The sequence below is a fragment of the Callorhinchus milii genome, unplaced genomic scaffold (assembly GCF_018977255.1).
Source record: "Callorhinchus milii isolate IMCB2004 unplaced genomic scaffold, IMCB_Cmil_1.0 Scaffold4, whole genome shotgun sequence".
Lineage (NCBI taxonomy): Eukaryota > Metazoa > Chordata > Chondrichthyes > Chimaeriformes > Callorhinchidae > Callorhinchus > Callorhinchus milii.
This window is the reverse complement of record NW_024704745.1, coordinates 24,130,601-24,157,931: the sequence shown is the minus strand read 5'-3', so window position 1 is coordinate 24,157,931 and position 27,331 is coordinate 24,130,601. Positions and strand designations below refer to the sequence as shown.

General features: G+C 38.8%; 1 protein-coding gene across 1 annotated transcript; it reads right to left on the bottom strand.

Annotated features, from left to right (window-relative positions):
• Positions 1 to 1,613: 1,613 nt before the first annotated feature.
• pdzk1 (PDZ domain containing 1) lies at positions 1,614 to 24,412 on the bottom strand. The gene is made up of 9 exons (XM_007891799.2): positions 24,349 to 24,412; positions 11,168 to 11,396; positions 9,649 to 9,880; positions 8,366 to 8,502; positions 7,311 to 7,506; positions 6,980 to 7,182; positions 5,484 to 5,684; positions 3,798 to 4,181; positions 1,614 to 2,636 (listed from the first exon to the last, which is right to left on the bottom strand). The coding sequence occupies exons 2-9, from the start codon at positions 11,375 to 11,377 to the stop codon at positions 2,577 to 2,579; spliced, it is 1,623 nt and encodes a 540-aa protein (XP_007889990.2). The 5' UTR covers positions 11,378 to 11,396; positions 24,349 to 24,412; the 3' UTR covers positions 1,614 to 2,576.
• Between the last annotated feature and the right edge of the window lie 2,919 nt (positions 24,413 to 27,331).

The window sequence follows — 27,331 nt, the reverse complement described above, 5'->3', positions numbered from 1 at the left end:
TTTTAAGGTGGGGTAATATCAGATGTTTAAAAAATATCATTCTCAGTTCTGTTCTGCTTAGATAATGTCCGTGCTCTTAGTGATAAGAGGAATTTTTTGCCCTAAAGTTTAAACTTTTTTGTGGGCTAAATGTGTTGAGGAGTGTTGCCCAATGTAGAACTTGACACTGTAGAAATCACAAATGTTTCAATAATATGAAAATGACAAATAAGAAACTAAGACATTTGCATGTGTTAAATTATAGAGTGGATTGTGCTAAATAAAACGATATATAACATCCACTGTTTTCAAAAATGAATCCCCATGTAGTGTTGCCATATAATGATTGTATCAGACATATTACATTATGTATTACAAGTATATATTCTGGGGGAAGGAGGAACCATACTTGGAATTTCTAAAACTGGTTCTCGTCTTCTGATACACATATCCCCACGGCCCCCACCCCATAAAAAAAATCGAGTAAGTATTTTGCTTAGAATTTGTTTGTTTAAATTCACTGAGTTGATATGCAGTTGTATTGAATTCACAGAACCCTTGGCATCTTTTTTTTTAAATCTGTGTATTTTTCTATTGCACATTACAGATTATTTGTGAAAACCTACTTGTTTTGTTTAAGTATAACTTTATTTTGATAAACAATTGTATCTCAAATGATTTTTAACTGCTATAATCCAGGATCTTCATCTTATCTGTGCATTAAACAAGTGCCTCCTCGTGATCGCCAAACTGATGGGATTGTGATATTCATGCATAAGCAATATATTTGTACTTAGTTGTAAACAATTGAGACGTTGAGATAATGCCCTGAATGCTCAAATAGTGTTTCTATCATTTGATTGTAAACTATTAAACACTCCTTAGCCCACATTGTTTATGGAAGTCTGCATTGGTGCAATATTGATTTAGAAGTTTTAATGTACTGGGGTTCCTTGCACTGTAGGAACTAATTTGTGAGTGGTGTTACTGGTACAACTTGTCTATTGTGAGATTTTTCTAAAATATTTCTTATTCTTGCTCCGTTACTGAAGAGATGTTTCTGTGTTACTTGTAAATGTGGGATCTTTCCCATGTTGTGAGGTAAACCTTTGATGCAGTAGTGCACTCTATAGCATGACCATGCTACTTGTGTGTTCACAGAAATCAATGAAACAATCTTTGGATGCAAAAAAAAATGATGATTTACTCTCGTGACAAGGAGGCAATTGTTTTTTGCACAAAAGGATATTCACTAACTTTCTATCCATTATAATGATGGTTTATAATCAATTCCAAGTTGATTAGTGATATTTTACATTTTTGACATGCATTAATTATCTTTTATAGAAGCAGGACCCCAAGCAATGGTCAAAAAATAAGAAAAACAATTTTAAAAATATTTAAAAAAATGAAGCTTGCATTGCAAACTTAGCATGTTTTTTTTTGGCACAAAGTTACAGTAGTAATAAATCAAAGAAAACTTTGTTTAAAATCACTGCATTGTCATTTTGCATTTCTAAACTGGTGTGAGCTAGGCATAATGTAGGAAGAATGCTTGGCAACCCACTCTCCCGCCCCCTCTACCCCCACCCATCGTGTTCATTCACCACCAAACCGGCAGTATATACACAATATTTGTGAGACTTTCAGCCATTTCATTTTATTTAGTTCAATTAAGTTGTACGTGAAGCAGCAGTTGGTGTTAGATATAATAATTAATTCAGTATCTGATCTCATTATCTGCATGTGATTGTAGCACAGCAATCCCATCAGGTATGTGAAAGGAACTTTACTATTCACAATTGCTAAAATTGATACTTTGTCTTGGATATTTTTTTTGAGAACTAGACTTGTAGTCTTCATAATTTGACAGTAAACCATACACTCAAATATCTAGCGCTGGCTCCCTATTCTTTGTACAGTTACTGGCACATTTGTTCACTGGCGTAGTCTTTATTACAGAAATTCATTTGTAACTATCTCAATATGTCCACAACACTAGATCAGAATAAACATGTCATGGACACCATATTATTGTTTGAGGCTGAATTATTAAAGCTTGCACAATCCTTTAGCAGATTTATACTTGTACATCCCAATCCCCCAAACCAAGGTCTGATTATTGCCTTGCGATATACTCTTGGAAAACCATTCATCAACTGTAGGGTAAAATACAATTATATAAAGGATACATAGCAGGAAAGAGGTACTGCGGTTGACAAATGTACGGATCCCTGATAAAGTCCATATCATGAGTTCTGTAGTACTGAATTATCACTCGCTTCACATTGTTCATTTTGCTCTACGTTTCTTTTAATTGTGTTCAAAGTAATGCATTGCTAAGTGTACCATGTGTGGCTATGAAATTAATGACGAGCAAAACAATATTATTGTTCAAACAGAGTTTGGTGGAAAGGCAGCCAATTGAAGTGGGAGAGGCATGACTTATCATTGAAAATATTTGCTTGACTAGAAAAACAATTTGATTATCGATAATAGCAGGAATTCAAGACTGAAGCTGCTGTAGGTCTTGTTAGTGAGCACTGCCAAACCAAGTGACTGTGGTACTTCTGCTGGGGTTTCCTTTCAAAATCTGTTTACATTTGTGTGTCATCGTCTGATTCCTCTTCAGGTGAAGATGAGGATATTGATTCTGCCTGTTAAATGAGAATATAAAATTAAACTGGGTCCACAGCTACCCTGGGCAAAAGGCACTCAAAGTACAGTGATCAGGAGATGGTTAGTCATGTCATGTCAGCCTTCCTGTTGAGGGAAATGCTGATTCCTCTTCAGATAAAGATGAGGAAATTGATTCTGCCTGTTAAATGAGAATGCTGATTAATATACTCAAGCACATTAACTAGAAACTTAAGATCTGAAACCTTACTAGTGTGAGACCCCATTCATTGTCGATCAAGAAATGATGCTCAAGTGCTGCTTCCTGAGCTAGTTGCCTGCTCTGCATATGTGCACCAAAGGGATAACATTGTCAGTAAGATTCAATACATTTGTAATTTATACATTTGCAAGACGAAGGGCTTTTGTCACCCAAACCGATCTTGTGATCTTGTCTAATTAGATTTGTTCTCCTGTCAAGGTATGATCAAGGAAAATTCAATTGTAAAATTTCAGTGAACATACCAAACTCATGAGGTCACCGCAGAGATGAGCTGGTATCTGCACATCCCCTACTATAGATTTTGCTGATTAATCCGTTGTAGCATTTGTGCTTCTTCAATCACCTTTCTATAATAGGTCAGTATACAATACATATTTACATTTCTACAGTGTTTTTCACGTTTGGAGGACATCCCAAGGCGCTGGACAATCCAGGGTTTTCACCTGAGATGGGGGTAGGGGATGTGGGAGTGGGAGGCAAGGTGGGGGGTGGGATGGGAAATAGCTTAAAATGCAGTCAAAGAGGAAGGTCTTGAGATGCACTTTAAAGAAAACAAGTTGAAGGGACACTGGGATTATTAATATTATGAAACAATATCCAAATGAGAGTTGTCACGGGGCTTGATCAAATGTGCATCCATTGTATTTGGAAGTTTCCGATTAGGTCACTCACACTGGAGAACTGAAGGCCTTACTTTACTCCAATTGCTAAATGTATTAAATTTAAATGTATTTGTCAATGTATGCTTGGTGATTCTACTCCACAATAAATTCTGCTGCAGATTTTAATGGTCAGAATTACCATGGGTCAGCATGACACACACACAGTTCATGACAGAATTCAACATTTACCTATCATTTGTCAATCCAGTTGCAACCCCTGCATTTAAAATGTGAATAACTTAAACCTAAGTGATTACCCGTTCTTTATTTTCCTCTGGTGGACTGTCAGCAATTGGTTCTTCAGAATTGCTCTCCTCCATCTGTTTATCTATCTGTCTATCCGACTGTTTGTCCGACTGTCCGTCTAACTGTCCGTCCGACTGTTCTTCGGTCTGGGCTGCAGGAGATGCTAATTCAGGAGTTTCTGCTGAGCTCAAAAAGGAATTGGTTGGTATTTTCTTCATCTCATGGAGGTTGTACTCTTCCCTTCCAATAACTAGCATGCTGAGCCGATCTCCGCTTTGGTTGATTCTTCTCACTAATTCGTCATAGGTGTCACCTTCCACATTCACACCATTCACTTCAATTAATACATCATTCTCTTCCAAGCCTGCCTTTTCTGCTGGACTTCCTGCAACCACCTAAACGGGTAGGAATCATACCAATGTAAGGTCTCCAATGTCAAAAGGCATGTAAAAATAAATGAATGTTAAAAAAAAGACACTCACTTCATAATTAAAATATAGTTCAGTTGTGCGGCACATAACTTCCTGGATCTTTAAACTGAATTTAGAAACTTTGAAAGAGTGCAACCTGACCTGCCTGGTTAGTTTGACAGTTATTAACTGCAAATGTTAATTATTGACCCAAGAGTCTACAACCTTCAGTTCTCAACAAATTCAGAAAGTATTTTCTCCACAAGAAGTTAATGAACAAATTCAATTGATCCGAATCAGACCAGGAAGAAACACCTTCAAAGCATCGACTTACAGCTAGTCATAATCCCCACATTGTCACTTCGCTCTCATGCTCTTTTGTCTTATTTTAAAAAAGGTGCAATTCATTCCACTACATACCTCAGAGGGTAATCAACCATTGGAACAGGCTGCCAGGAAAGGTGGTTGAGACCAAGACACTGGGCTCATTCGAAAAGCAGCTTGATGCTGCAGTGGGTGGGTGGAGGTGGGGGTGAGAGGGTGTGGGTATTCTGGAGGGATGAGATTGGATGGGCCTTCATCCAAACCAGTCTTGTGAGATATTTAAGATTTTAATTGTGATTGTTTATGAAGAAAGGTTGGGTAGCCTGGGATTATATTCTTTAGGTCAGAAGAGGTTAAGAAGTGATTTGATTGAGGTATTTAAAATAATGAAGGATTTGATTGGTTAGATAGTGCATGGCTCTTCCCTCTGATAGTGGGATCCATTTTAAAGGGCACAGCCATTAAACTGAGAGAGAGTTAGAACTGAAGTGTTTCTTCATACATGGGTTGTGAAGATGTAGAATGCTGACCCTAGAGAGCTGAGAAGGCAGAATCAAAGTGGATATTTAAAAGGGAAATAGGGAGCTGGATAGTACAGCCATAAACGCATTTGGCAAAAATGTGAGGCATTGTTGCGCTTAAAAGATTTGGTAAGATCTAAGAAATCAATGGAAAAGGCTCAATGGATGAATTGCTTCAAACTCAAGATTACAAGATTGGTTTGGTTGAAATTTTTAATCTCATCCCTTTAGCAGGCAAGCTCTACAGTCAAATTGACCCTTACAACTATGCCCACTACTGGCTTAGTGCATCCTAAAGTATTGTTCTTACAACAGAACAGGCACCCGGGATGCTTATACATAACACCAAGCTATGAAAACCTAGCACAGATGAGCCTCAACTCCAATATCCACATGCTAGGCAAATAAGAAACTTAATGTGCATCACTGTTCATCATATTACCTGTTTAATAAACTTCTTTTGTACACCCTCAGTTGAATCGAGAATGAAGCCATATCCTTCGTCTCCTTTAAAAATATGGCGCAGTTTAAATCTCTGCTCCTCTCCGGCCTCGGTGGTCTGATTTGGAGTTTCAATTTCAAGTTCCTGATGCCTATGTGGCTTGCATACCTCATTCCAGTAGCAAATAGGAGAAATACCAGCCTATGATGGAACATTAAGAGATGATCCATAGCAATATATTTTACCAATTATACACTTCAATCATTTAACTGAAATAACATAGATCATGTATATCATTGATTCAGAGGCAACATTTATAAATAATATCACAATATAGATGGCTTCCAGACAGGAAAGATGCTATATCAAAGGTAAGAACGACAGATATTATTACTGCACTGGAGTGCCAGCCTGGACAATGAGCTCAAATTACTGTTGAGGGGTTTGAACCCCCAACTATGTGACCCAAAAGCAAAGAGCTACCAATTGAGCCAAGCTGATACTTGATGAGTACGTTTTTTTCTTCTTAAGACACTTGTTCCATGCAACACTGTTAGGCTAAATTCAAACTTACTCTCAGAACTCACTTTCCTGATTGGGGAAATAATATTTCATTCAGATTGCGAGGTAGTAAAGGGTTAATACGGTGAATATTTGGGTTAATTGAGAGGCGTCACGGGTCTTCGGAGCCAGACAGTCTGTTAAATTTGTTAGATTGAGATATCAAACTATTTATCTTTCTTAAGGTGTGAAAATGTTGGTTAGGTGCTTTCGGTTTATGACTTTCTTGTTAGATTTTGTAAGTTAATGGATTTTATGGTCCTATCAGAGTCTTTTAGTCTGAATGATAGTTCAGTTAACGAGTTTTCCGTTTTCAAATTGTCAAAGTACCAAAAACAGATAAGAAAGTCAACGGGCACATTAGGGGTATAAAAGACCGGGGTTGGTGAGGTTTGGAGTTTTAACTAACAGTTGACTCCACCATTACTAATTATAAAAACTCTGAATTTCAGGAACTTTGAGGAGATGTGAATTTGGGCTAAGGTTACTCTATTCATTTAACCCTGGTGGTCCAAGTGTTGAGGCTGAGTGGTTAGATATCTTATAGAGTATGGGATATTATGCCTCGTTAAAGTTATATTGATATAATATGTGTTATATAAGAATCGTGTTTATTTTTGTGTCAAATGCTCTGAATACAGGAATATATATTGAAGCCTGTGAGTTTGAATAAATGAGGAATATTTTTTTAATTGCCAAGTGTTTGGTGCAATTTGTGAGGCCACTCTGACCAGACACGTATCTTTGACATAAAATGAGAAGAGAAGGATTGCTCCTTTCAGAGTGGACCTGGAAGGAGCGTGTAAATCTTACCCAGAGTTAAGAGTACCGTGACAAGATCAACAGACATTCAGCTCACTATTACATTCTGAGTGTTCTCGAGGAAAGGATTATCTCTCATTTGCCTTTGACTGCTGAGCAATGTAGTTACCTACCTTCTTATAAAGTTCATGAGTTTGTGAATCAGCAACAAGGAAGGTAGTTCTGCTCCCACACTTCTTTATCTTCTCCACCAAAGCCTCATGCTCCAACTGATCTGCATCGTCTCCATTCACAGCCACCAGACAATCACCATCAACAAGCCCAGATTTCTCTGCAGGACTGTCTGGGTCAATATCCCTGATGTAGTGACTTATACCTAGACAGTCAGAGAAGAATGAAGGAAGAACATAAGTCCAAAAATCAATGTTGTTTATCTGGCAATTTGCTTACTTGCTGTACCCTTGTGTGCTGAAGGTAATGTATAAATAATACAGTTCACAATACCTTGATGTCCTTGTTCATCTCTCAAGTAGAAGCCATAGCCATCTGGTCCTTTGGTAATGTCTGCTACTCGTGGCTGGTAAGGAAGGTTTTTTACACTTGCCATGGGTGCCACAATGGTAATCTTCTTGTTTTTGAAGTATTTGTCCGACTCCTCATCAACAAGCAGCAGGACAATGTAGTCTTCTGCTCCTTTGATCTATAACATTTGAAATGGTTAAAACATTTAGCATATCTTACTTCACAAAAGAGGGTAAACTGAATACTAATAATAATAACCCTTGCATTTTTCGTAGCACCTTTCCACATCAAGACGATACCGCAAAGCACTTCACAGGATTCACTCTAAAGAGCAGTGACTGTGTATTTTGTAGGAAGTCCATTTGCATAAATACCCATGAAGTGGATGGCCAATTCTATCAGGATAGGGGGCGAGGGGTGGGGGGTGTGTTGTTGACGTTCTTGCGATGTGAAAGGTGCTAGATCAAATGTAAGATTATTATTATTTATTTATAAATTAATAAATCCTGGGGACGACCATTCTTTCACTGGAGAATTTCTGTTTTGAGGGATTACTCTCATTGCAAAGATCAGCAGTTGAGTGCAGCTAAAAGAAGATCATGAAAATGCAGATGGTATCCTGTGAAGCAGGACTAAAAGGCTGTTACGAGGACTACAAATCAATGCTGTTCTGAATGGGGAGAATCAAAAATTCCCCCAATGTTTCTATAAAACAATGCAATACAATACAGTTTACATTTATATAGCGCTTTTCATGTCAGGAGGAAGTCTCAAAGTGTTACAAATTGCTGGATGGACACCCGGAGAAGGGTCAGCTCCAAGGAGCTTTGGGAGGGAAAAGATGCCTGAAAGTGTGGTCATAGAAGAATGTTTTAGACTTGTTTTTGAAGAGCAGTACAAATCACAGAAGTTGGGCATGATATGTTACTGAGACCAGCAATAGTAAAGGAACTGGGCTAAATTAGTAGCGTTTTATAATGCATTCAAAATGACAATTATACTATGTTTCTATTCAGTAATGCAGCTCAAACCTGTACCTTAGAAACCACTTGCTCATGTGTAAAATTTTCAACATTTTCTCCATTCAGTTCAATCAGTCGGTCATTTAATTGTACACCAGCTTCGGCTGCAACCCCAATTGAGGAAACTTCAGTGATGAACAAGCCAGGAATTCCTGCAAAAAAGCAAGGTTTGCATTAACTTTAACATCACTGAAAGAAATGGGTAGTACTGAGTTTCGATCGAGGAGTAATAAAAGCTGTAAAGCTTAAAACTTTTCAACAGGACACAATTTGAACTCAGTTTTGCACTTCAAGGGTCTGACACTCTTATACTGGATACTAACAAATAAATGTAATAGAAGAATTTCTGGACAATGTAGGGGCTCTTCTTTCCTCGTTCCTCCATGCCTCACATTCTTCATCCCATACTATTCCCCAGTAACATGGCTGTGACATCCACAGCTCTGCTTTACTGCAAGGACTGCACTTCTACAGCATTGATGAAAGACAGTGTATTTTCTGTTTGCTTTGCAGGGAGGAGGAGGTGAATCCTGCCATTAAGCACCTATTTGTGGTAACTGCACTTAAATTGATGCAATCTGAGGGAACATCTGGAAATCCTTCATATTTATTTGCAATGATTACATTTTTAAGTGTCCTATATTATTTATTTGCTGAATTTAGAATACCTAAAACAGTAAAACACTTCAATAATTAAATGACCTGAATTATTGCTTGAGTACTGGCTACTCACCATCTATTTATACCTGACTCATTGCCCATACTGTAAACTTAACACCCAGCATAGACTGAAAAAATTACTTGGCCCTTCAAGGGCATTTCCTTAACAAAGAACATACACCCTACCCTTCCCTCCGATTACTCAATATACTGAGGAAAAGGCAAAACATTTATAATAAAATACTAACAATAATAATCCTTGCATTTGATATTGCACCTTATCACGTCTTCAAGATGTGTCACAGCTCTTCACAGGATACACTGTAAAGTGTAGTGACTGTATATTTTGTGGGCGAAATGCTGAATTAAGAACATAAAGCTCTGTGAACTGTGGAGGGCGGCTACAATATGTGGCATGATCATTTTCACAGCACATACTGTAATTATCCTCCCATATACAGTTAGAGGAAATAGCAAGTATCTATGCAGAATCACACAGTTACAGCAATTTGTTCATTTCCCCACACAAATTACAAAAGGACAGCTAATCTGTAATGAAAATATGCAAACCTTTATCATTTAGATCATTTGAAAATTATTTTGCAGTTAACAGCATTTGCTAAATCTTGAAATCTTACCCTCTGTGGACTTCAGTGAAAAACCGTAGCCAGAAGACTCCTTCACCAGATAACAGAGTTTTGGCTGTGCTGTTTTCCCATTTACTCCATTAATCACCGGCTGGATGAATTTGGAATTTAGATTGCTGATTTCAATTAGATCAGAGCCTTGCTTTTTAGCATTTACATAAGATACATCATCCAATACCACAAAGGTGACTTGATTTCCATATGTTTTAATTTTTTCCACCACCTGAAACAGAATCACACAACATGGAGTTACACAGAATGTTATGACACGGAAATGGGTCATTCGGCCCACCTAGTCTGTACCAGCGTTTACACACCACATGAGCCTCCACCCATTCTAATCCCCTCTCCTATAATCCTCCATTCCCTTCTCCCTCATGGATGCATCATTTCCTCTTAAATAATGTACGGTGATATATAAAAAGTAAACCTGCCCCACCACACAATCTAAGAAAATTCACAGCATTAAGAAGAAATAATTTGGCCCATTGTATCTGTGCTGTTGCTGCTATCTTCCCCCAATTGAGCCATCTACTCTTCATCACATTGCCCTGCTCTTTCTACATGCCTTTTAATATTAATTTTTCTCAAGTATTTATCCAATTCTCCTTTAAATGCTGTGATCGCCTCAGAGGTCATTTGTGATAAAGCTTTCACATTTTAATAAAAAGAATTCTAAAACCCCTTTTTTTACTCCAAACGCTGCATTTGTTTTAAATTGTTGCAGATTTATAGGCAGAAGAATTATTGAAATTTACAGCACAGAAAGAAGCCATTCGTGCCACCAAGTCTCCACTGGCTCTTAGAGCAGGTGTCCATTCATTCCCACTGCACCTGCCTTATCCTCATATCCCTTCAAACCTCTATCTTTTATATATCTAGCTACAGAGAATAAGCACACTGGCATTTACTTGAGAACAAGGAATATGTATATATATGAGTTTCACATAAAATTCATGTTCCACCCATTTCCCAACTCAGTAAATGGTTTCTGTTTCTGTTTTCCTCAAAGGGACAGATGTGATTTTCGGTAAATGGAACAATTTATACCACAATATCACTTTGCCTCATTTGTTAGCACTTTTGCCTCTGGGACAGAAGATAGTGGGTTCAAAGCCCACCTTAGTTTCTGGCATTAGCTGACTTTCTAGAGCAGAACTGGGGAGGCACTGCATTAATGTTGTTGGAAGTGTTGGACAAGATGTTAAACTGATGTCTCTTCTTCCCGTTCAATTGGGTGTTAAAAATCCTAAGATGCTCTCTGAAAAGAGGATATGTACTGATCAACAATCCTCCATATTAATTAAGGTTTATGGACCTTGATGATATAACATAACTCTGGTGTTTGCCTACAAAAACAGTTCCTATGATCAATAGCAAGTGCTTTTCAACGTGATAAAGTGATAAAATGCAACATGCAACTGCTGATGATTATTGCATCACATTTCACAGTTTTCACTGTTTTCCCAGATTGGAGCTGTCCGCAGGAAGCAATACTTGTGGGACCTACTTGGTGGTGATCATCCTTATCCACAAAGGTGTCGTTAACTCTCAAGACTCTGTCACCGTCCCTCATGCCGGCCTGCTCAGCTGGACTTTCCTTCACAATTGAACGAATCAGATGTCCATCTGTGTCCTTCTCAACCCTCAGGNAAAAACCAAAGGCCTGACCTTCTTGCTTTGTCAGTTTACAAATTCGAGGCTGGATTATGGTTGCCATTGTCTGGATTTACAGTAACCTAAAATGATAAATATTGGTTAGTTGAAATAAGTGAAATATTGGTAGGGTTGCTGACACCAAGCTACACACAATCCATTAGAAACGTTACCAACAGAGTCTCATTGTTACCATCGAAACACCATATTAAAATGTACCTTCAGACGTATTACTTTAACTCACAAGCAGTGAATATTTAACTTGGGACGTCCTCCCGACGTGAAATGTGCTATACAAATGTAATATTGTTGTTGTTGTTAATTCACAAACTCGGAAAATATGGTGTTTCAGATGACAAAGTCCTTATCTTGTACCTCAATCTTATCAGCAAAGGATGTATGTTTAAAGAGAAAAAGAAATGTGTAGAATGATGGAAAATAGTGAATTACTCAGTTATTCTATGAGTGAGATCATTATAATACAATGAGATATAAAGCAGTGCCTCAAATCAAGGTATTTAAACTTTTTCATATTGAAAAATTATGAAGGCTTTTCAAAGTTTCGTACATTTTCACCTTGAGAATTATGAATACAACAACCACCACTTGCATTTATACATAACACAGTGTCTTAGACACTTTACAGTGGTCAGTGTCATTGCTACCTATTTGAGACACTTCCAAAGCAGAGTAGAAATTAGACCATATCATCAATGACGCTAAGTAATTGAACACGAGGACAGCTGGTCTCTAACAACATGAGAAATCTGAACTGGCTCTAATCCATTTTCCACCATTTGTTTCATATTAATAAAAAGCTCTTGCAACTACAGAAAGAACGTTTTCAGCTTCCTCTTCCTCATTTGGACTTGGGTAAGGAAGCACATAGATATTTATTGCTAAGGCACCACATGGCCCTCAGCACTGACTTTACCACTGAAAAATTATGTTGATACTGAAGAAACAGAGATGGTTTGGGGCAGGGCAAGTAAAGATAACTTAATGCTATGTGAGATGAGTTAGCAACACTTTGAATATTGTGGTCTACTATGCAATACTTGTTTGGTTCAAGCGTCCTGGGCAGCCTCAGAGATATAGAAAATGTTGTAGTCCAGAAACACAGTGAAACACCAAAAATCCAACAAAATGTGAAAAATTATAAACCCGATTTAATGTTTAAAACACAAACTTCTATTGTTTTTTCTGTAGATTCTGGCTTCTAAGTGACATTAGGATTTAACCTAAAGCTTGTGCAAATGGCAAGATCTAATTTATGTAACAGAGGAATGAATTCTGGACATTATTAGTGGGAATCGGCACTGGTTTCCAGCAGGGGGCAGCACGAGGCACCCTTAGCTTACTCAAAAAAAGAAGAGTTACAAAGAGCACAAAAGTGAAACCTGTCAATTATGTAAAATTACTTTACAGACAATGTCAGCCAGAGTGATAAAATTGGTTGGAAAATTAAACCACAGATCTTGAACTGGTAAAACTAGTGATGATACATCATACAAATTAGTCACTGAAGATCAGAATACAGAGTGGAGATCATTGTTTTATAACAATGCAAAAACAAATGATATAGGGAGTTCTGTGAGTAAACAGCTCAATCATAGGGTGGAAGTGATTCAATAAGGGGACGTTGATGGGCTATTTCCATTTGTCAAGCTCTGCCACCATGAAGCATTCCGGACGCTACCTTGTGTGAAGGGTGCTATATAAATGCAATTTGTTGTTGTTGGTAGGGAGTCCAAAATTAGAGGACATAATTATGAGATAGCTAAAAGTTTATCCAAAAGGGAGTTTAGGAGGAACTTCTTCACACAGAAGGTAGTGAGAATTTGGAACTACTGGAAGCTATGGTTAAAGCAAAAATGATCAATGTATTTAAGAGGAAACTTGATGCATGCAGGGAAACAGGAATATAAGGATATAAGAGAAGGGAATAGGAAGGATAGAGGTTTGTGAAGAGCACTCGTGGCCAACCCACGCCCCGCGGTCTGGAAGTGGCCTGCAGGACCATCAACATTGACACTCTTCTAGGTGAGTATGCACACTAGTCTAGGTGATTTATGATATAAATCAAGAAATATTCAATCAAAAATATTTATTTTGTTGACCGACCAAAACGTTTGGCCCCCACTGGTGTAGAGCATAAACACCGGCATGGACTAGTTAGGATAAATAGCTTGTTTCCATGCCATATTGTGGAGTTCTGTAGCGCAATGGTTTATCGCAAATGAGAGACCTGGCTTTGATTCCCGGCAGGGCGAAATGTTGGGCAAGTTTCCTTACTCCACAGGCCTTTGTTTACCTAGCAGCAAGTAGAAACCCGGTAATGATGCCTCAAAAAAGTCACTCAATCCACGACTGTTTGTGGGACACTGCTGTGCACAATTAGCTGCTGTGTTTTGCCCACAAAATATACAGTCGATTCACTTTATGGTATATTCTGTGAAGCGCTTTGAGACGTCTCGAAGACATATATAAGGCGATATATCAAATGCAAGGATTATTATTATTACATCACTTTATGCAACCATGTAACTCTATCATGACTTTCCCTAGTGATGAGAGATCCCTTAAAATATAACTGAAATTCAACAACAGGGCTCTGAAACATATGATTATCAAATATAAAACAGATATCAGTTATTTACTCAGTGATAAAGATTTGGAAAAAATCCACCAAGCAAGGTAATTAGAGGTGAAAAGATTTGGTTATTTCAAACTACAATGAGATGTAATTAAAGGAGAGTTAATGAACTAAATGGTAGGCTATGCTGTTTTAGCTAGTTAAACCAACAGAACCCCAACACGCAATGTGGGAATCACAAAGCCTTGGTTCTTGCTAACCTGTGCCAACTACTCCCTGGAATTAGGTTGGCCAGGTGCAACCCTCAAAGGAGAGAGGACCCATTCTATTCCAAACACAGGCATACATGGACCTCTCAGTTTGGTTTGGATACTCAAGCATGGTGATGGGTTCCCCATGTGTCAGACACCCAGCTGATCAAAAAGAAGAGCTTCTGGGACTGAAAGGCCTTTTCTCATTTCTCATTTTCTTTTGTTTATTGCGTTGATAGAGACCAACTCCATTTCTGAGCTGGGACCTCATTTATGTGCTTTTGTCTGGAGCCTGCCTGCTGAAACCCCACCCCCGAGGAGGTAACATATCTATTCAAAGTATGAATGTAGGGATACAAATACATTCAAACTCTACTGTGAAATGGAACTTGTACATTTTAAAGTTGTTAAACTTACCTCATTGATCTCATGGAGAATTTTAAAAGAATTGGACATGCAGAGGAAGGATATTGGAAGTACATGGGAGTGGGTGAGGGGGAAGCAGGGAAAAAGCAGGGAACTGGGATTAGGGTGAATGGTGGAGCTAAAGTTGATGTGGAAAAATGGGCCAAAAAACCTGCACAAGTGCAGATCCCAGCTCAGGAATGTAGCTTGTGTCCCTGAAGCCGGTAACTGAATGTGTGGTACATTTCTATTCTTCTTAAAACAAGGAGCAGCTGATAGCAGAGAACATGTGCCAAAGCCACTCAGCGGTAGCTACAGTAATAGACAAAGTAGACTATAAACCAGTACTTCCTGCTCTCAGTCAGATTGCTGGAAGCAATATGATTCATGTGACCCAGTGGGAACTGGGCACAATCCAGTTTTGTTCCTGACTGAAATCTGGCTCCAAATGTTATTCAGTCGATACCATTACTGGCACCAAAAGAACCAGTTCAATCTTCTGGTGAGCATTTTGCCCACAAATATATGGTCAATTTACTTTATAGTCTATTCTGTGAAGCGCTTTGAGACGATGAGAAGACGTGAAAAGCGCTATATCAAATGCAAGGATTATTATTACTAAAATAATAATAATAATAATAATAATTATTATTATTATTTTAGTAACAATGTCGCTCAAGGAGGTAACTAACACATTGGTGAACCAGCAGCATTAACACTCCAGAAACTCTGTAGCCAGCATGTTACCAGACAGCAAGTGTCAGTGGGTAAAGACCTTTTAAAAGGTCTGTGATGTGATAAATTAAAGTGTGTGGAATTAATGAGAATATCACTGCTTTACAAGTGTTGAGGTTGATAAATGGAAATAGCTCTGTCTGAAGGCAGTGACTAGTGGGGCTCGAGGGGGGATTGTTCTCAATTCTACCCACCTCATACAGTGAATGATACAGGAGCATATATCTAGTCACATTAAGTCACACTAATTCATGTGGTGGAAGTCACAAGTTTAAGGGTAATTAGTGCTGCGGCTTTTAGTTCTGTTTCCTTTGTTTTGAATCAAAACAGCCTCCCCAACCGGATTTAAATTTCCTGAGCCTTATTTGGACAGATGTGGAGTCCCACAGAGAGCTAGTTAGCATGCTCACCTTGCAAGCGAGAGGACCTGGTTCAATTTGTGGGCAGGGCGAAACCATAGGCAAGTTTCCTTACTCCTCATGCCTCTGTTTACCTAGCAGTAAGTAGGAATCCAGTTGTTAGGCGATTGGCGGATTGCTTTCCGGAGATAATAAGACATCAAAAAAAGGTCACTCAATCCATGAATGAATGTGGGACATTGCTGTGCACAATTAGCTGCTGTGTTTCGCCCACAAAATACACAGTCAATTCACTTTACAATATATTCTGCGCAGCGTTTTGAGATTTCTCAACGATGGGATAAGGAGCTATATCAAAAGCAAGGACTATTATTATTATAAATACACAGGGAGTACTGCAGTTTGGCACAGGAATCAGACTTCGAGACCATGACAAAAGATCAACTCTATTCTGATATTCCATTGCCAGATGTGTCACCTTGGAGCCGCAGCTCAAGCTCTGTACTTCCAACTGTTGGAACCGCAGCATACATATGTGGAACTCTGAATCTGGTTTGGATACTTTTAAGCATGTTGATGGGTTCCCCCATGTGTCAGACACCCAGTGACCAAAAAAGGTAGGGATATGTGTCCAAGTTATGGCTAGGAGAATGATGCCAATATTCTCACACATTTTATACTGAGCTGCATTGCCCAGCAGGAATCTTGCTGGGAATTCTTCAAATCTAGTGGTGGACGAAATCCATACTTGTCAGGTGTCAAATGATAAAATCCTTGTATTTGATACAGCGCCTTATCACGCCTTCGAAACGTCTCAAAGCACTTCACAGAATATACTGTAAAGTGAATTGACTATGTATTTTGTGGGAGAAACGCGGGAGCAAATTGCGTATGGCAGTCCCCCAAACAGTCGTGGATTGAGTGACCAAATTATTATTATTTTTAAAGGGATTATTATCCCCGGGAAAGCAATCCACCAATCGACTAACTACTGAGTTCTTACTCACTACTAGATAAACAGAGGCAAGTGTATGAAGTAAGAAAACTTGCCCAACATTTCACCCTGCCCGGGAATCAAACCCAGGTCCTCTTGCTTGCAAGGTGACTGCTCGAACCATTAAGCTACAGGACTCCACTCATGATTATTCCCCTCAGTAAGTGGGATTTCCTTGGGGCTGAACTGGCAGACCAGTCACTAAGTCTTAATGAGTAGGGCAGTCGTAGCTGGACAAGCAGTGGGAAGTTTACCAGACAGTGCTTACAATGCTAAGCTACGTGATTTTAGTAGGTTAAACTCCAGCAGTACCCCAACATATACTCTGGGGACCACAAGGTTTGACTTTGCCAACCTGTACCTAAAACGCTCCTAGACGCCATCCTACGTGAATGGCGCTATATAACTGCAAGTTGTTGTTCTAAAACTCTCTGGAATTAGGTAAGTAGGGTGCATTTCCTACAGGGAGAGAGTGTGCACTCCATTTCAGACATAGGAAAATCTCCATAGATATGTGGAACTCTCAGCCCGGTTTATATACTCATAAATATGATGATGAGTTTCCACATAATTCAGATACTCAGACCAAAAAAAAAGCTAAATTGAACATTTATTTATTATTTATTGATGTTGGTCTCACAATCAGCTCTTTAATAACATGAAACACAGGACACTCGTGTACTGTCGCGACCACATCACTCCCACCCTCGCTCGCCTCCACTGGCTCCCTATCCCCCAGAGGATCGAATTCAAGATCCTCATCCTCACCTACAAGGCCATTCACGGCCTTGCTCCCTCCTACCTCTCTGACCTACTATCCCCCAACTTACCTGCCCGTACCCTCCGTTCCTCTGGCCTAACCGCCCTACCATCGGTGGCCGGGCCTTCAGCCTTTCAGCCCCTACGCTCTGGAACTCCATCCCCCAGTGCCTTCGCCTTGCCTCCTCCCTTTCCTCCTTCAAGGCCGGTCTCAAGACCTTTCTCTACGACCGTGCCTTCAGCTCCCCTCACGACTCTCTACCCCCTCCTCGCTCCCTCCCTTCCCTCCCCTCACCCTGACCATTTCCCCCCTGCTCGGGTCCCAACCCAACTGTCCAGTGCCTTGGGACGTCCTCCCGACGTGAAAGGTGCTCTATAAATGAAATCTTGTTGTTGTTGTTGACACTAATCATACCTGGATAGGTTGATGGGCAGCCTGGGAGCTCTTCACACCCATGAGTTGTATAGTACAGCCAATGTAAACCATGTTCCTCCTGAAACTACCTTCTTTGGCTGCTGTTGCTGAATTCCAATATAGTTTACGCTAGTTCAATCCTGATTTATACTTCATCATTTGTCAGTGTAAATGCTGCATAATAATATTCCTTGTATCACACTCTGATTGTTGGTGCTAGTTGGTCTATTGCCTCCGATATGTTTAAGAATGCTGGGTGAAACTTCCTCCTTAGTGGTATGAGTAAATACATGTCCTCCAAAATACTCAGAACAAAGTTAAATAAGAAACTATTATTGAGAAATATGGGAAGTGATGAATGGAAAAAAAGCATAATTCTAGTTGTCAAGAGAGATAAACCAGCAACGGAAAAAACACAAAAGCCCGAAAGAAGGATTGCAGAAATTGATGACAAATTTTAACCTGGAGATGAAAGAAAAGGAAATTAGGTGTTCAAAACAACACCCTGAAAAAAAACGAATTAAAAAACTATAAATCATTAAAACACAAAATCTATATTAAAGCCTCCTTATCGTGCACATTTGTCTGGACAATCAGCTCAGTTAATAAATAATCCTTGCATTTGATATAGCGCCTTTCACGCCAGGAAGGCATCTCAAAACACTTCATAGGATTTACTGTAAAGTGTAGTGATTGCATGACCAATTTTATCTCAAGGATTGTTGACCAGATCATTGGGAAATAATCTCTTCTCAAGTAGTTTTTGACATCAGCTGAACAAGCACCGCTTAACATTTCAAATGAAGGACAGCACCAATGGCACAAGACGATGATCCAATTATGCTAAGCTCTCCCAGTACTGCTTTGGAGTATCAAACTAGACTGAATTCAAAGTCCCGACGAAGGGTTCAAACCCACAACCTTTTCTAAAACCCTACCAACCTGTCCCCTCCCTCCACTCGGCAGGCACTGGCCTGCACCATATCCCCCGCCCTGCCAGCTCCAACATTGGAGGTTGAGCCTTTAGCCTTTCTGCACCCATCTTCTGAAACTCCATCCCAGAGCCCCTTTGCCTTGCCCCCTTCCTTGCCTCTTTCAAGGGCCATCTCAAGATCTTCCTCTTCAACCCTGTATTTGGTCATCTTCCCACACCCACCACTCCTGCCTCTCGACTCCAGCCTGCAGCTCAAGTGCAAAGTCTTGACTGTCCAGCGCTTTGGGATGTCGTCTCGATGTGAAAGGCGCTGTATAAATGCAATTTATTGTTGTTATTTTTCACTCATGGACAAGAGTGCAACCAACTGTGCCAGGTTTATATCTACAATCCAATTGTTGGCACTTCATTAACAGACATTGAAATAAACTGAAGGGACTAAGTTGAATGCCCTCACTCAAATCTCAGGTTCCTGCAAGGAATTTTTAGCAGCAGTGCAACACGACTAATTTTATAATGTTGTTTCATTGCCAATGCTAATACCCATCACTACATGAAGTGATAAAATGACCCCCTCTTGCCTCCCCCAATCTGCCGCTTTCTTACATTTCAAAAATACCACGCACAATTTGGTTATTATTCCCTGGTGTAAGAAAGATTGCAGTCAACAGGATCATTTTAAAGTATATTCAAGTAGGTTACTCCAATGACATACAAATTGCTTGAAAAAGACGGTTTATCTGACAAATCGCAAACCATTACAGTGAACAGAAAATGTCTGATTTTTCAGGTATTGAACTGAAATTCCTCTCTGAGGAAGTGAGACTGACAAGGAAACCATGAAAATGTGTACTTCCTTTGTGAAATTTCATTAGCTACTTACTCTTAAAGGGACATTACCATATTTTTGGAGAGGTTGGAGATTTTAGACTTTGATTGGAATTTATGACTGTTCAAATGTTCAAATAATTATCATCATGTGATAACTAGCAACAGTGCTAATTATTGCAAGAGCAGACTTTGAAGTTCTTTAGTGTTTAATGGTAAATAACTTCTAGGGAACATCACATCCCTCCACAGGTGAGGCAGTAAAATGTTACTTCTGAGCCAGAGAGCGCATAAATTTCTCTCCTCTCAGAGAAAATTTTAAAAAAAGATTGCAAGAGCTTGAGCAGCTAGAATGTAGAATCATAATAATAATATTCCTTGCATTTGATATAGCGCCTTATCATGTCTTCACAAAGCGCTTCACAGATTATACTGTAAAGTGAATTCACTGTATATGTTGTGAGCAATACAGAAACTCTCACCTCAAAACGAAATTCAAGATGGCATTAATCCTGGTCTTAAGAATGAGAGAAGCAAGGTCAGAAGAATGTTAAACAGCAACCAATGGCAGATACAGTCTTGCTGATAGTAACCCTAGAGGTAGTTATCAGCTGTCAATAATTAGATGTCAGATTTGCTCAGTTGACCACACTCTCACCTCTGAGTTAGAAGGTTGTGGGTTCAAGCCCCACATCTTTGAACTCACAATGTAGGCTTCCACTCCAATACAGCACTTGGAGGCACCTGCATTGTTAGAATTATCATCCTTCAGATCGTAGAATCATAGAATTATACAGCACAGAAGGAGGCCATTCAGCCCATCGTGTCTGCGCCAGCTCTTTGAAAAGAGCTATCCAATTCAATCCCACTCCCCCGCTCTCTCTTCATAGCCCTTCAAACTTGTCCTCCCCAAATAATTATCTACTTCTCTCTTAAAGGTTGTTATCGAATTAGCTTCCATCACCCTTTCAGGCAATGCATTCCAGATCCGAACAACTCAATGTTTGAAAACATTTCTCCTCACCTCCTCTCTGTTTCTTTCAACAACTATTTTAAATCAGTGTCCTCGGGCTACCAACCCACCCGCCAGTGGAAATAGTTTCTCTTTGTTCACCCTATTGAATCCCCTCATAATTTTGAGAACTTCTATTAAGTCTCCTCTTAACCTTCTCTGAGGAGAATAATCCTAGCTTCTCTAGTGAGAGACTCCATCTGTCTCTTCAGGTGAACATTAAGCAATCCCAGGGTCCTATTTGAAAAGAGAAGGGAGTTTTACTGGGATCCTGGACATGGGTTACTTACTTCATTGGTCTGTTTATTGCTGTGTTTAATTTGGCTGCTGTGTTTGCCTACAAAATACACAGTCACTACACTTCCCAAATAAAATCCTGTAAATCACTTTAAGATGTCTATACAACAGGATAGTTGTTACATCAAACACAAGGATTGTTAGATATTGAACCCTTAAAAAGTCAGAAACATATTCCATCCCAACAGTAAGATCTAATCTGTTGTGTTTCTTATTCAAATTTCTTAATAAGGAATCTGAACTCTGCAAATGGGGACTCCTACCAACAATATGTTATACTGACCCACGGGAACGCTGTTCCAACATTATTCTTCCAGACCTCCGAAATGCTAGCCTGCATGAAGGACACTATATAAATGCAAGTTCTTGTGGTTTAATACTGCAATTTGGACCCCTGTAGTTCGAATAGTAAAACACTGTGCAAGGTGATGTTATATGTTTTTAAATATCATCTACAATTACATAGTCTCTACACTTTACAGTAAATCCTTGAAGCGTTTGGATTACAAAGATGTGATAAAGTATTGTATAAATGTAGGAATTATTATTATTATTTAGAATATTTAAATATTGATATGAAAGCTTCTAAATACAAATTAACTTGATTAACCTCTATCTATTATGGCTGGAAAAAACATATGAAGGACTTGATAAGTTGTGTGGGTTATGATCTTCAGTTACAAAAATACTGAATGAGTTTCCTAGTAACTTTGTGAATTTCACAGAGTTTTGATCCATTATTAAAGAAGTGGTTAAGAAAGACACATAAGCAGAAGTATGGATTTTTTCAGAAAGAGTTTTGGCAGCTTTATACTCATTTCACATACTATGTTGCTGTATTGCACCTTTGGAATGAGACGTTAAACATGGGGCTTGTCTGCATGTTCAGGAGGATATTAAAGATCCTGTGGCCTTATTTGAAAAGTGAAGGGAGTTTCTTCCAGTGTCCTGGCCAACAATTGCCAAGATAAAATTGGTCACTCACGCCATGACTGTTTCTGGGCATTGCTGTGTGCAAAATTTGCTGCTGTGCTTGCCCACAAAATATATAGTCACATCACTTTACAGTATATCCTGTGAAGTGCTTTTAGATATTTTGAATGACATGAAAAGGAGCTATAGCAAATGCAATAATTTTTATTAATATTATAAGAATGATTTTTACAACCGCACATAAAACTACACCAAGTACTCAAGTAAGAATAAAGCAACTATAATGTAGCAAAGTTAACTGTGTGCTCATGTTCCATATCATAACTCATTTTATAACATTTAATAATATTCCTTGCATTTTATATAGCGCCTTATCACATCGTTGAGACATCTCAAAGCGCTTCACAGAATATACTGTAAAATGGATTGACTGTATATTTTGTGGGCTGAAACGCGGCAGCCAATTGGTACAGCCGTGTCCAAGAAGTCATGAATTAAGTGACCAAACTTTTATTAAGTTTTGAAAAGATTTCTACCCCCGGAAAGTGACCCTCCGATTGACTAATAACTGGGTTCCTACTTATTGATAAATAAATAGAGGACTGAATAGTGAGGAAACTTGCCTAAGGTTTCGCCTTACCAGGAAATCGAACCTGGTCCTCTCGCTTGCGAGGCGAGTGCTCTAACTAACATGCCACAGGACTCCACAAGGGAGTCACAATGTAAAGTTCAACACAAATTCAGCAATTTGAGAGTGCTCGCAATAGATTTTGCTTCCCTCTTACACAAGAGGAATTTTCTAATTATGTACCTGTTTGAGAAATTGTGCCCTAGAATTCTCCTGCAATATTTCTTAACAATGCAGTGATTCTTGGTCGATTCTTTTAATATTACACTCACTATATGCACAAATATTTGCTGACAGTAACTTGCGTTATCCACTGATGAATATTAACAGTGAACGTTTCACTGTGTTCATGATTAACTTAGGCATGCATAGAGTGATTACACAACATGGCAAAACAAGTGGCTGAATTCAGTTAAATCTAAACTGTTGGTTCAGGTTATGACAAGAACAACATCTATATAGTGTCCTTCAAGCGTCTCAGAGCTCTTAAACTGCATGTTAGGAATGATATTAAGAGCACACAAATTCATTTCAAGGAAGACATTTGCATATTGCAGAGAGAGCAGCTTTCTCTGTATAATTCTGGGTTGGCTTTGAACCCATGCCCGGTTGTAAAGAGACGCACATTATGAAACCCATTACCCAGACCTCCGGGGTGCATTAAGTACAGGCATCATCCTGGCTCAGTTGACAAGATCCTTGTCTCAGATTCAGAAGATTGAAGGTTGTAAGACTTGAACTTATATAGTCTAGGCTGACACTCCAGTGCAGTGCTGTGGTAGTGCTGCATTGTCAGAGGTACAATCCTTCAGGTGAGATGTTAAACTGAGATTCCATCTGCCTGTTCAGGTGGATGTTAAAGATCCTATGGCACTATTCTAAAGAAAACTGAATTTATTCTGGTAACCTGGCCAACAATCCTTCATTTTAAAAAATATCAATTACAACAACACCAACTTGCATTTATAAAGCGCCTTTCATGCAGGGCAGCGTCCCGGAGTGCAGATTCACTTCATGATTTTGTGCAAATTAGCTGCTGCAAATACTTTTCACAGTCACTGCACTTTACAAATCCTATGAAGTGCTTTGAGATGTGCTCCTGACATTAAAGTTACTATATTAAATGGATGGATTATTATTAATGTTACTGCTACATACTATTATTGTTACTGAACTTGGAGTGACACCATATGTTCACTCGCCAAGATCAGTAAATTTACAGATGACCAGAGAATCATCCCAACAATGTATATATGAGAACAGGACCAAGTGGGCTCTGATGTCCCCCCCACGGATGGAAAAAACCTGTTGACACTCATGCGTTTCGGGTCATGTGTAAAGAATGCCCACCTGGCAAGATATCAAACCGCTACCAGTACAGGTAAAATCATAACCCTAGCAAGAGTCAGCACCTTCAGGAGATAAAGAGGGGAAGAATAGGAGAAACAATTGGCCAAAAGTAAAGCTGTGTAGTTGCATTAACTTATGACTTGTTTTAATTGACAGACAGAGGCATTGCAGTAGAGCAGGATATTATTGAGACAAAAATCACACATTGAGATGAATAACAATGCCATACTACGCTGATCATTTGATCTATTTTGATTTGGACAATGCAAAGATATGCTCGCATTTGTAACAACAAAATACACTGTGGCACTATTGAGTCCACAAGTGTACACTGTTTACATCTAACAGCATTTAACAGGAGCAGTTCACATGAAGTTAAGACTCGTCCAATAAGTCAACAAATAGAATTGGACCTATGAAGCTGAAAGAAAGTAGTTACTTTTCATAACAACCTTTTAGAGTATTCAGTTGGCAATTCCAAATTAAAGCTATTGATATTCCAAATACATTTGTGTGAAACAGGGAAAGAAATTACCTACCTCTCCCCCGCTGACCCAGCTCCTGCTCGTATGTGCAACATGCACCTATGAACTTTGATCAAAGGCTGGCTTAAAAGTTTAGCAACGTAGCAGGCTGCTGGCAAATGTCAGCAGATTGTGAATGATTTTCCCCTTTTTTAATTATTCCCAATAGTTGCCGTGCTTTGAGCTATTTATATAATTACGTCACATCGCCCTCTACCCATCCCCCTCTCCCTTCCTCTCTGCTTGGTGACCAACCTCATCATTGTGAAGATCTTTCAAATGATATCCTATATAAAGGGTTCCCTGTAAATGCGAGTTTTTGTTGTTATCTCAATCACAAATAACAGAAGGAAAGGGTCGTGCCAATGTCTCTTCACTCCAGAGCTTGAACATTAGGAATGTGGCCTGTTCTAAATTCCTGAGAATAGAGTGGAAAATAATTCCAAAAGATAGTCCATCTGTTAATCATTTATTACCTCTAAGTGAGAGATGTCTGTATTTCAATTAGGAATCTTTGCTGACAGAACAAAAATGTTAGATTAGATTGAAGATTTAGGGCTTTGTCCAATACTTAATATTTAAAAGAGTTTCTTTTAGAATGAGATAGCATCAAAGAAATCACAGCACAGGAGGAAGTCATTCAGTAACTAAACTGGTGCTAGCTCTTTCATTGCAGATCACTTCACTGCTCCTTCACTGCTTAAATCCTACTTCCTTTTCTTTCTCTGTCCCATATTTTGATAACCCTCCCCTTCTGCAGGAAAAGGTTTCTTCTAACTGATATACCTTAATCAATATACTGTAACTCAACTTTGCCACAGTGACATGTGTTATTAATCTTTGTTGGGATCAGGAGCAAGTCCCTTTTCTTCAAAACAAATAGGGCTTCACCCAAATAATATCTTTGCTTTCATTAGCTGAAATTCAACAATATTCATTTTTCTTTAGCCTCTCTCAGTCCAATATTACACAATAAAAATAATAATCCTTGAATTTGATATAGTGCCTTATCACATTGTTGAGACGTCTCAAAGCACTTCACAGAATATACTGTAAAGAATAAACTGCATATTTTATGGGTGAAATGCGACAGCCAATTGTGCACAGCAGTGTACCACAAACAGTCATAGATTGAGTGACCAATTTATTATTTTTTTTAAGGAATTATTACCCCTGGAAAAGCAATCTGCCAGTCGACTAACAACCGGGTTCCTGCTTACTGCTAGGCAAGCGTGAATGTTTATCGCTACTATGACCCTTTGCAAATGAACACGTGAGCACACTACTGGTTTTAACAGGTGGTGTACTCCGATAACTGCCAGTATTCAATAAGCATTCTTGGCATTCAATAAAAGGACTTGGTGTCTCTTCATGCTAGGGATGGCATCACACAAATCTTTAGCTGGCTGTTTGTATACTGGAATTAAGGAAATACATAGAAAAACGGGAACTGCAATCTCAACACATGTTCACCCTATTTTGATCTGCTAAATATACTGTTTGAATGCTATGTCATCTTTACTAGTCTGTACTTTATTCACCTTTTTCCAGATCACGAATGCTACCCTGCTTCACCAGCCAACTCAGTCGACCAAGTTTTGAACTTGCGACCAATATCTTGTTTAGTTAACGCTACATCACATGTTGCCTTTACCTACTGGGTCACTAGGATACTGATGCTAACATGTTTTCTGACCCTATTCACTCTTGAATTAAGTCATCATTAGATTCTCTTTATGTAGCCACACTTTAAATGTAATCAAACATTAATATTAGTATATGACACAATTTCTGTGAGTGACAATAAAGTTTCCATCCACCTCTTGCAAACTGCAGTGTTGAGTGTTAGCAGAAAGAGAGACCTAATTCTCTGTGCAGTGCGATGGCTTTCGTGAAGCAATGCTATAGATGTAGATGGAAACCACACATCATCTATGGTCAGATATATATCTATCAAAGGACACTTTACTACATGTTGCAAGCTGTCATGTGGGTCAGTATAGGTACAACTTTCTCACTGTTCATAAGACTACTTAGGACTAGAATGGCAGATTGGTTTGTATTTTGTGCCTCGGCTTTTTTCACCAGGGCTGTCCTTTGAATTAGATTTGTTTAATTCTGTTCAGCAGGTTGATTAGACATGTTACTGAGTGGAAAGAGCAGATGTGCTTTTACTCTGATGTTATTGCTATGGATCACAGAAATACAAGGTATGTACAGCTAAACACTCAAATAATAGTAATAATAATCCTTGCATTTGATATAGCGCTTTTCATGTCTTCTCGACCTCTCAAACCTCTTCACAGAATATACCGTAAAGTGAACTGACTGTATATTTGTGGGCGAAACGTGGCAGCCAATTGCGCGCAGCAGTGTCCCACAAACAGTCGTGGATTGAAGTGATCAATTTATTATTGTTTTCTTCTTGAGGGATTATTATCAGGCGTGTGGAATAAGGAATCAACCGTGACCTAGAACAGAAGGTTTGTTACTTGAAAACAAGTTTCACATTTGTCAGATTGGATATAGCTAATATAAATTAAGCATGTTTGTAACATAGTACACAGAAATAATATCAAACAACACAATGAGCATTCCTCAGATTGTTATTGCCAATAATATAGTAATAATGAGATTAAACAGATGTTTATTGTAACTGCTATTGTATTTGTTCTTGGTTTCATTTTTACTTTTACAAAGCTGTAGCTATTAAAACTGACTTGTGTTGCCACTCAAGAGAATGTGAACAAATATGTCCGAATGCATTTCAATGAAAGACTGACTTTGCAGCAATCAGTTTCAAGATCAATTTCTGGCACATTCACTAATATTAGATGAGAGAGCAAACTCCAATTCTCTGCCTGGACTTTGTGCCATTGTTCTATGATCGTTTGAACACAGTAGAACAAACGTAAAATCTATTAATAAAAACAGAGAGAGCTGAGAAAACTCAGCAGGTCAGGCAGCATCTATAGAGAAAGGAAAGTGAGTCAACGTT